Here is a 10,667-nt window from a genome sequence, read left to right on the forward strand (position 1 = left end):
GAAGGTGATGTTGTGTATATGGTGGGATTGGAAGGGAGTCCTTTACTGCGAGCTCCTTCCAGAAAACCAAATGATAAGTTCCAACCAGCACTGCTCCCAATTAGATCAACTGAAAGCAGCACTCGATGAAAAGCATCCGGAATTAGTCAACAGAAAATGCATAACTGTCCATCAGGATAACGCAAGACCGCGTGTTTCTTTGATGACCTGGCAAAAACTGTTACAGCTTGGCTGGGAAGTTCTGATTCATCCGCTGTATTCACCAGACAATGCACCTTCAGATTTCCGTTCATTTCGGTCTTTACAAAATTCTCTTAATGGAAAAAATTTCAATTCCCTGGAAGACTGTAAAAGGCACCTGGAACAGTTCTTTGCTCAAAAAGATGAAAAGTTTTGGGAAGATGGAATTATGAAGTTGCCTGAAAAATGGTAGAAGGTAGTGGAACGAAACAGTGATTACACTGTCCAATAAAGTTCTTGGTGAAAATGAAAAATGTGTCTCTTATTTTTACTTAAAAACCGAAGGAACTTTTTGGCCGACCCAATAATTGGCAGGGGGCTGTCGGGCATTGAGCCGCTGCATGTGACAGCCGTGGCAGAGCAAGTGCCCATCCAGAGGGAAGCAGCAGCAGCCTTCCTCGTCACTCAGCTGCATCCGGCAGTCCTAGGGAAGAAGGACACCTAGTTTACCTCAGCCCAGGAACCAGGGACATCGTGGAAGTCGGCCCTGCTGGGCACTAGACTCCCAGTGACTGGGAAAAAGGGGGCGGGGTTGGAGGGGGATGAACTCCCAGAAGAGAAACCTGAGAAAATACCTCAGCTGGACGCCAGGTGTCGCTGCTACAGCAGAAATAATGAGACAGGCTCCCATTTCCAGCTGTTACCAGGAGTCCCTAGTTTTGGGAGTCTTGACTCTGGGGAAGCCAGATTTAGAAAGGACTAAACGACCACACCCAGAGAGAGTGGCTGAAGGACGCGAAAGAGACTGGAGATGGGTCAGAGCACCTTCCTGGTTTCCCGTATCCTAGACCTCTCCTACAGACTGTGGCAGTTCTAGGACTTCACTCCCCCAGCCCTCTTCTAGCTCTCCTCTGGGAGCCCAGGCGCCCAACACTCACCTCACAGTGGTAGCACTCAAAGTGATAATCTCGGTCCATGGATATCACCCTCACAATGTCCTCACAGCCCTGAAATAATGCACACCCCCATGGGCATGAGAGCAGCACGATAACCCCAACTCTCCCCTCCCCCACCAGCCCCCCTTCCAACGGGAGGTTCATACAGAGGCCTCCAGAGCCTCTCTGCCACAGTCTGCAGCTTTGAGGTGGCCTCTGCAGACCCTGCGGGAACGTCCCCCCTCTCCTTCGTTGGCCTCCAGGAAGGCGTGTCCCCTCGTGGAGCCTCCCCTCTGTCCAGGGGCTCAGGCCTTACGGAGGGAAAGGAAAGAGGCAGGCTGCATCAATAAAGTAAGCTAAGCCGGGGACGAGGAGACCCAACAGGGCCTGCTTCCTCGTGGGCTTTTGGCTTATCTCCCTTGGCACACACAGCGTAAATCATTTCTGACCCCTTCCTACCAGCCCTGAGGATTCTTCCCACCTTTTTCCAGCCCCTACATCTGGGGGCTGGTGACCTTGACTTCAGAGAAAGTCTCCTTCTCTGGACTGGGAGAAAAGAGATGGAGCCTGGGTCCAGCAAGGCTGTCAGACAAGTCCAGGCCCGGATGTTGGGGTCAGGGTGATGACCCAGAGAGCAGAGTCACACGGGAATCTTCGCGGAGTACATTCCTCAGCACCACTGCCTCCCAGGGGAGGCCAGGCGGCATGTCCCCAGTCCCTCCCCAGAGGCAGCAGCACTGGCTGCCCTGCAGGAGAACACAGACATACTGACCTCTGAGGGGAGGATGGGTTGGCCACAGGCCGCACACTTAGGAGCGTAATTCCTGAAAGAGAGAGGACAGAGGGGAGCTGAGGCGGGGGAATCCCTGAGCCCAGGTCCACACCACACCCCGGGCGGAGGACTCACTTGTGGTAGTCGGTGACACAGTACACCTGGTTGGAGAAGTCCACAGTGAAGGGGATGCCGTCCAGGCACTTGTTGCAAACGATGCATCGGAAGCAGCCTGGGTGATAGGACTTTCCCATTGCCTGGAGGATCTGGCTCGTGGGGCGGGAGGAGAATCAGTCTCTGCTTTCCAGCTACCGATGACGTTCCCTGCTGCTCCCACTAACCTCATCTGAGCCCCTGCTCTCGTCCTAGAACAATGCTGTGTAATCTGGGATGACCAAGGAGTCTTAAAATGGAGGCAGAAACCCTGATAAAGGTCTTAGGGAGCATCCAGGCCAGTGTTTCTCAGACTTGGCTGCATATCAGGGTCACCCCGGGAGGTTTTTAAGCCCATCAATGCCTGGGTCCCACCCAGAAGTATTCACCACAGTCTCTGGTGATGACCCAGCATTGGTATTTTCTTTACTTCTTCCCAGGTGATCTGCTAGGCTGCCAGGGCTGTGAACCACTGATTCAACCCAACTCCTCCTTACAGAAAAGAAAACTGAGCTTCAACTGATCCCAGCCAGTAGCAGAAAGGGGATTAAGCCTCAGGACCCCACACTCCTGGCTCAGGTGGAGGGCCGGGTTGTGCCTGCAGAGTTAGGGAGTTAGAGATCACGGGAGCCTGGGGTGGCAGGCGGAGGAGTCCAGACTTGATCCCATAGGCAAAGAGAAGCCACTGTAAACAGCAGTTCTGGGGAAGAATGGGACGCCAAGTAGTTGCTGATAGGTTTCCTCCCCCCACCTTTTCTCAGTATCCATTTAGTTCCTGATTCCACCCCTCGGCCCCTCAGCTTCACAGTCTCAGCTGAAGACACTGTGCTTACCTTCTCCAAAATCAAGTGACCACAGACACAGCATTTCTCAGCTGCCTCCTGAAACCCTGAAAACTAGGAGGAGAAGACCAAGGGAGGATGTTACGGGCCGAGAATGACCTGATGGGCCACAGAGAAAGGGGTGGGAGCCAATTCCAGGCCCAGGGGACCCCTCACTCACCAGATAATCTTCCTCACAGTACACAGAGCCGTTGACGCTGTAGAAAGCCTTGCAGCGCAAAGTTCGCCCTAGAAGCAGTAGACAAGGGGCTGGAGCCTCTCCCAGGGTCCAGGCACAGGGCGTCCCCGCCACGGGGTAACTGCTCTCCGGTGTTTCATGATGCGTTTAAATCTGGATTTCAGAGCTTGTCCTCCTAACTGCTGTCTGTCCCGTCTCCCCACACAAATACCCCATCTGATGCAATTCCAATTTGTTTGGTCTCACTCCTGCCAATCCCCACTCCTTCGCTTGCTGCTTCTCCAGCTCCTGCCCCCCTCAACAGTTTTCTGTGGCCCTGCTTTAAAGGGGTGCCGCCTTCTCCAGTGCCTGTGCTTGCTCGGGGAGCCACCTGGGAAAGCAAAGCCAACCACAGGCTGGGGGACAAGGTCAAGGGGCTCTGAACACGGGGCCTACAATGCGCTCAGAGACAATCACACTGTCGTGGACTTTGCTCTCTGGGACCTTTCAACCCAGGAGCTTCTGCACAGCTCTCCTATTCTCCTAGCCCTGTCTGTCTCCCAGGGATAGGCTCCATGGAGGTCAGGACATACTGGGACTACTGTTGGGGACAAAGTGCTTTGTTTGAGAGCAAAGTTGGTCCCCTTTCCTGCTGCACTAGGCTGCTTCCCCAAGCTTAGAGGGACCCAGAGTCTCCGGGGTCAGAAGCAGCCCAGGATCTTCTGCAAGCAGACAAGGCAGGACCGCTCCCCATGAAACCAACACCCAGGAACTGCTCCAGGGTGTCTAAATTATCAGGTATGAGGAGGAATGAGACAAGGGTGGAGAATGGGCAAGTTTCCCACCTCTGCCCTCTTCTCATCAAAATCTCCACTGCCAGCTCTGTCCAGTGGTTTAGAAAAGTTGACTTAGAAACTTATGAGACACAAGGGAGTAGAGAGAGGGAAAGAGACATTCCCAGAAGAGGCTCTATAAACAGAAGGACAAATAGATAGATGAACCTAAAGGGAGCCAGGCAGGGGATGGGAGTGGCTGGAGCCAGACAGGCAGAGATAGGAAATTAAAGGTCCAGCAAAGGAATCAGAGTGGGTAAGCAGGGGGGCCGGGTAATGAGGGAGGTGAGGGAAAGGCTGGGGAGTTGAGGCCGCTGGGAGCACCCCCTGCTCCTGGCGGGCCTCCTGAGCTAACAGCAGCGGGCATTCCTGGAGCGTGATGTCATCAGCTTGGCATGGCCCGGTGGCCTGCACTCCAGCGAGGTGGCTGAACTCTGACCAGCCGAGAGAAAACCCCCCTCTCCACTCCCCCACAGCTCCCCGCTCCCTCAGCCCACCCCACCCTTCCCACATTCCAGTCTTTCACTGTCGCCCCAGGCAACTCAAGTCGGCTGCCCAAGACCAAGCCCCTCCAAGGAGAGGCCGGAGGGCTGGGAGGGAGTCCAGGCTGGGCAAGCAGGAAGGCAGAAGAAAGAGGGAGGAATAGAGCGGAGGAAAGAGGCTCAGCAGAGGGAGGGCTGACCTCAGCAAGGGGCGCCAACATGGGGGCGGGCGGGAGAGAGCCAGGTAGAGCACAGAGAAGGGAAGCAAGAGAGAAGGTGGGGGCCAGACCAGCAAATGGAGAGGCACAAGCCCTGCTTTCCCTAGGCACTTGTGAGTGTGTACGTGCGGGGAGTGCTTGAGGCCTCAGGCCCTGGTCCAGAAGGTCTGGGGGCTGCACTCACCACAGGAGCAGCAGACAAAGCACTGGGTATGGTAGAGGCTGTCCAGGGCCTGGCAGGCGTTGCTCTGCCCATAGATGCCTTTGTTGCACTTGATACAGGTGCCTGAGAGGAGAGAAGAAGTTGTCAGCATCATGGCGCACTCCCCCAGCTCAAAACCAGGGATTCCTCATCTTTCCTGATGGCAAAGGACCACCAGTCACAGCCTCCTTTTGACGGGCTCCCTTTTGGGAAGAGAGAGTTAATGGGATGCAGCAAGGTTTTGGCTGGGCAGACTTATTCTTGTTTACTGATTAATCAACAGACATTTTCTGAACATCTATTTAGTGCCTCGCAACAACATTGTGCCCAATACTGTGGAAAATTGGAGAAACTCAAAGATAGGGTCCCTGGACTTCAGATGCTCGGTTTCTGTTGGGGAGAAAAGACTAATCAGGCAAGATATGATCACCGTGGCACTGTGTGGGACAGTCAGAGATGTGAGTCCATAAGGGCCCAGCAGCAGACTGGAAAAAGCTTCCTAGTGAAAGCACGCCAGGTGCAGAAAGCCTCTCCAGGACCTCGGCTTCTCCATCTGTCAAACGAACTGCCATTCGGCTACGGAATGACTTCTTTTTTTTGCCCCTCCCGCTGCGGAGCACAGGCTCCAGACGCGCAGGCCCAGCGGCCATGGCTCATGGGCCCAGCGGCCATGGCTCATGGGCCCAGCCGCTCCGCGGCACACGGGATCTTCCCAGACCGGGGCACGAACCCGTGTCCCCTGCATCGGCAGGCGGACTCTCAACCACTGCGCCACCAGGGAAGCCCCAGAATGACTTCTGCTCTGTACCTCTAGGCTTCCAAAGATGGAAAGAAGGATCTGGCTCAGCAGAGGGCCCTGTGCAGAGGGGACCATGTGAGTGTGACTCCTCTGGGGAGGTGGCTGCTGAGAATGCAGGGTGTGTTCCAAGGATTGAGGGTTGCAGAGGAAGGGGGGAAGGGAGGCAGAACCCCTCATGTCTCCCTGTCATCTTCTATCATAGGAGGAACAGAGCCAAACTGCTCTTCCCTGACATCTCCTCTAAAATACATAACACCTGGCTCTGGCACCCCCCTTTCCTGGGTGTGTTCTTCCCTCCTTCCACTCCCCAATTCCAGGCCCATGAGTGAGGGCTAGGGCCTGTCTTTGGGGAACAGATCCCAACGGGCCCGCCTCACCCCGCCCCACCTCTCCCCCTCGGCACACTGCCACACTCCTTGCCTGTTGGGGCCCATCCAGTCTTTGCCCAGGGGCTTGGGAGCCCGTGCAGCAGCTGCAGCGACTGATGGGCCCAGGCCTGTCCTGCTCCCACCCTCTGGCAGCTGGGCAAGGCTGTAGCCAAGGAAGAGGGCCCCTACTAGGGGCAGGAGTAGGAGGGTACAGTCAGGCTGGGGGTTCTGTCAGAGGCGGCAAACTGCCCCTAGGGAGAGAAGCAGCCCTCCCCCTCACCGGGGTCCAAGGCTTCCCCAGGGGAGGGGAGCTCTGCCCCAAGATTGCCATGCCAGGGGGCCCTGTCAGAGCCATTTCTTTGGGAAGCCTTGGACGTTACGGGAAGACAAGAGCCAACTGCTCAGGCATGTCTGCCTCACCTCCTCTAACCCAGCATATCCACTCCTAGGTTCTTCTGCCATATTACTGCACTCTCTCCCAGCTCCTTTCTTCCTTCTGGTTCTGATGGCTTAGCCGAGGAGATTTCTCTCCACCCATCAACCACTTCTCCCCAGCCTCGAAAGGAAACTGCTAAAAGGATCCTGTCACTTAGTCTCCCGTGACCAAAGCATCATCTGCTCCGGGTTTTCCTCTCTCAGGTGGGGGCGGGGTGGGGGGGAAATGGGGGAAGGTTGGAGTTGAACTAGCCTGCAGCCCTGCTACCTCTGAACCTCCTCCCTTACCTTCCTTCCCTGGCTGGGTTCCTCTCTCTATTTACATTTCTAGCCACAGTGTTCCAGAGCATGGGGTCTGGGGCAGGAACATGGATGGTGAGAAAGGTGAGAAGATGCTGGGAACACTGAAGGGACTCACAGACCTAGGAGCAGGCCCTCCACCTCTTTCTGTACTTCCTATCACAATCAGATTAGCATTATTTTATACAGTGAAGTGGTGCCTGTGGGTCTTGACTAAAAGATCGTTCAAGACACCAATATCCCCCCCCCCCAATAGCCGAGACATATAATCAATTAACACTTCCTGAAGGTAACTGCGTCCGGGAGAGAGGCGGCGACCAGGTTTCTTTAGCAGCAGGAAATAAGGGGCTACTTCGTGCCTGAATTCTGAGCAGGTTATGGCCAGAACTGAAGCCCGTGTTATTTCTGGCAGCTATACACGGTCGCCATCCATCCAGGGGTGATGTTGTCCCGGTGGTCAAGGCTTCTGCCCTGACTTCCGGAGGATGGGGAAAACAGAAGCTGACACCACCGGGTATCGGCTTAAATGCCCACCCACGCACGGAGCCAGCAGGACTGGGGCCAGACGTCAGTAGGGTCTCTGCTTTCCGTCCCAGAGCTTTCTTCCTCCCCCCGGGCTCCTTTCCCGGACCGCGGCCACAGCTCCGCGCGTGTTAGGAAGCAGCTCCCCCACCCCCTGCACCCCACCTCAGCCCAGTGCCGCGCGGCCGGCCCCGCCCGCGGGCACCTGGAGCGCCCGGGCAGGAGCCGGCACGCAAGCGGCCCACCCGCCCCGCCCCCCCACCCGCGCATTCCCCAAATTCCTGCGGGCGGAGCCTGGGCCCGGCTGGGGGCGCGGCGCGCAGGAGCCTGCAGGGGCAACGCCGCCGAGGGGGGAGCAAGATGGGGGGATGCTCTCCCAGCCCCACTTGGTTCCCCTCAACAAGGCCTCCTACCGCGAAAAACCCAGGATCTAAAGCTGAGGAACTGGGATTCACGAGATCATCAGGGGGGTTGAATTTAGCAGGAATAAGGTGCCCGTGGTCCATTTGAAACCCAGTGGGAAGGGGAAATTCCTCTTGCCTCTTTCCTAGCCCCGTGTCTCTGCCTCCGACTTCCCAGCGCCCGCCGTCGGGGCAGTGGGGAACCGAATGCGGTGACGGGTCTCTTCCCGTCCCTAACCACTTCTCTCACTCACCAAAGTAGTCCTCTCTGGACTCCGGCTCCCGCATCCGGGCCCGGGCGGCCTCTGGAACGAACGCACCTGGCGGCTCCTCGAGACCTGACGGCTCAATCCCCGAGGGTTCTCCGCGGGCGCCGGCTTCTCGCCCACCTGTGCCCACCGTCAGGCGCAGCAACGCTGTTAGTTCATCTTGGTATCGGGCGCCCGCGGCGCAGTCCCCATAGCCAGTCACCGAGTGTCGTCCGGGTTGCGCCCCTCGTCTCTCCAAGGGCCCTGCCGCTCCCACTCCGGCCCCGGCTAGAGCTCCCGGGCTGCCCAGGGCTGGGGGATACGAGTGGCGGCTTTCCTGGCAGCCGAACCCCGCGGGCCGATGAGCGCACAGTCGGTCCAGGGCAGCGTGGAGCTCGGGGTAGGCGGACGGCACCCCTCCAGAGGAATAGCCCGCCGGAACCCCGGCCAGAGGTGGGCCAAACAGGCATGGCCCGGCGGGCAGGGGGCTGCCGTGGCGCTGGTCGTAGCCCATGCTGATGCCGCTGGTACGGTTGCTGCAGGGTCGGCTACCTCCGGCTCCACCAGCCCCCGCCCCATCCAGCAGCAGACTGCCCCGGGGGCTGGACGGCTTGCTCGCGTCGCTGGCTGAGCTACTGGCGAAACTGGAGCGGGGGCTTAGGGCTGGGGCCGTCTCCAGCCGAAAGTCGGGGGGCAATGACTGAGGTAGAGGCAAGGCCCGGGTGGGAGGCGGCCCCCCGGGAAAGGAGCCTTCGTAGCGCGGCGCCTCAAAGGAGCCGCGAGGGTTCCGCTCAGCGTCCAGGGGGCCTTGCTCCCGGGCTGGCTCCAACGGCTCATCCCCAGGTCCCCCAGTAGCTCCACGGGGCCCTGATTTCCTAGGTCCCCCCAACCCACTCAGGCGCCCCTTGCCCGGCCCGGGGGTCCCATCAGACCCAGACCTGCTAGATTCACCCTTTCTGCGGCCGAACTTGGCGCTGCCGGAGTCCGAGAGTCTTAACTTCTCCAGCAGGCGACTGGCTTTCTCCCCTAACCGCTCCATGCCCTCGGGCCTGGGGCCTCCAGCCCCCTCCCCGCCCGGCACCCTGCAGCGTCTCGGCGGCCGCTTCTCTTTCCCTGCGGCCGGACTTCGCTTCCCCAGGGGCACAGGATAGGCACAGGGGTTTAGCGGGCGCCCCGGATGCCCGGCGCCAAGAATCCCGCAGCATCCCCCAGCGAGAGGGGTTGCGTCCCCCCGCGCATCAGGGGTTAAGCGGGGCTAGAAGTGCCTACGGCCGCGGCTGTCCGGTCCGCAGGTCTATCTGTTCACGCGTCGACTCGCCCGGCAGCCCCACTCTCCCAGGCCCCCGCCCCCCTCGCTCACACACTCAGCACCGACCCAACTTCTCTCCCAAACTTTTGTCTGCCTGGCCGGATCTACTTTCCTGGAGGGGCGGAGCGCCGTGTGCGAGACGAACGGGGGTGTCGGCGCAGGAATCTGGTGCGCCGGAAAGGGGGGGTGGCGGGTGTTGGTGCTAAGTGTCCTGGAGCTGGAGATCCGCCGACTGGTGGCGAAAGGAGGGCGAGGGGCAGTTTGGACAGTTGCTACTACATCACTCAAGAATTGGGACATGAAAAAGTGGGGGAGGGGGAGGGGAACTCTTTGTTTGCAGTTGGAATGCGCGGAGGGGCACGGTGGAATGTCGCGGTTCAGAAAGGGGCGACGCGAGGCATGTTCTGCGCAAACACCGTGACTTTGTTCCTAGTGTGGGGACTGTGGGAGAGATGAGAAGGGACTGATACAGAAGTAGTGAGACAGGGAGAGAGAAGAAAGGTAGATACATAAAGAGGTTCAGAGACGCATAAGAGCCCAGAAAGGCGAGGAAGCCCTTATAGAGAGGTGGTGGAAGACAGGTATGGAAAGAAAGGAGAGCCGGACCAAATGGGATCGTGGGTGGTGCGGAGACGGAAGGCTGAACAGACCAAGAGAAAGACAAATTAGTTCAGGTCCAGAGAGAATGAGAGACAAACAGATAAGCTGCAATAAAAAGACAACTTTCTGAACCCAAAAGTCTGTAACGGGAGGGAGGGAGCTTTCGTGTGTATGTAAAAGGAGAGAGGAAGAGGCTTGGGACTAATCTCTACCTTCAGGGTAGGACAGATAGAGGGATAGATAGACACCCCCTGGTGTTGGGAAATGAGATTTTTAGCAAATATTTCAGGTGACTGGGGATAGAAGGCCCGGTTTTAGAGCTAGCGAACGCCTCGCCCTTGGTTGGCCCACAGTAGTTGGTGATAAAGAGTAAGTACTAACTTAAAAGGGAGAAAAAGAAAATGTCATTTAGAGGACATAGCAAGTGAAAATGATCAAGGTGGAAAAGGAAAAGAGGCTGATCTTGGCCATACTAGGAGGATCAAGAATAAGGAAAAGAGGAAGCCATGGCGGAAGCTGAACATGCCTAATGAAGTATCAGCCAACTGATTTTGCCCAGACTAGCACATGGCGAGGGAGAGGGGAATGGAGAAGGAAATGACTCCTTCGTATTTAGATGGTAAATTCGTATGAAAATTATATGCAAACAAATCATGCATATTATTTTCATCTCAACATTTTGAACACCTTTTATAATTTTAGTGTAGCCTTAGGGAATGGGGGAGGAAAGAAGGTTAATATCCTTGGGGAAATTAATTTGGCACAAACTATTTGGCTTCTCTGTCCTAGCTGCATTGTCTCCCTGACCTCATCTCTCCTGAGAATCAGCCTCTCTGTTTCCCAGGTCAGGCCTACAGCTTTTCTCTGATCCAGAGGACAGTTTACTCTCAGACTGGAAGCAGGGAGGACTG

General features: G+C 57.1%; 1 protein-coding gene across 2 annotated transcripts; it reads right to left on the reverse strand.

Moving 5' to 3' along the window:
* Positions 1-328: 328 nt before the first annotated feature.
* AJUBA (ajuba LIM protein) lies at positions 329-9,290 on the reverse strand. Of its 2 annotated transcripts, none has more exons than XM_027110795.1 (8): positions 7,854-9,242; positions 4,757-4,858; positions 3,043-3,110; positions 2,874-2,936; positions 2,023-2,153; positions 1,888-1,939; positions 1,119-1,187; positions 329-664 (listed from the first exon to the last, which is right to left on the reverse strand). In XM_027110795.1, exons 1-8 carry the CDS (start codon positions 8,884-8,886, stop codon positions 509-511), a joined length of 1,674 nt encoding a protein of 557 aa, XP_026966596.1. In that variant the 5' UTR covers positions 8,887-9,242; the 3' UTR covers positions 329-508. The 2 variants fall into 2 exon arrangements, with proteins under 2 accessions (XP_026966596.1, XP_026966597.1); XM_027110796.1 differs by lacking the exon at positions 329-664 and adding an exon at positions 671-914 and having other exon boundaries at positions 7,854-9,290.
* Between the last annotated feature and the right edge of the window lie 1,377 nt (positions 9,291-10,667).

Source organism: Aethalodelphis obliquidens, unplaced genomic scaffold (genome assembly GCF_003676395.1).
Source record: "Aethalodelphis obliquidens isolate GAN/ISIS:26980383/991018 unplaced genomic scaffold, ASM367639v1 scaffold10, whole genome shotgun sequence".
Taxonomy (NCBI): domain Eukaryota; kingdom Metazoa; phylum Chordata; class Mammalia; order Artiodactyla; family Delphinidae; genus Aethalodelphis; species Aethalodelphis obliquidens.

Excerpts from the sequence above, each read along its gene's own strand:
- AJUBA (XM_027110795.1), bottom strand. The coding sequence starts at position 8,886 with ATGGAGCGGTTAGGGGAGAAAGCCAGTCGCCTGCTGGAGAAGTTAAGA. Across the intron at positions 4,859-7,853 it reads GTCCAGAGAGGACTACTTTG|GCACCTGTATCAAGTGCAAC; the intron begins GTGAGTGAGAGA and ends CTCTCCTCTCAG. Across the intron at positions 2,154-2,873 it reads GTCACTTGATTTTGGAGAAG|ATCCTCCAGGCAATGGGAAA; the intron begins GTAAGCACAGTG and ends CCCACGAGCCAG.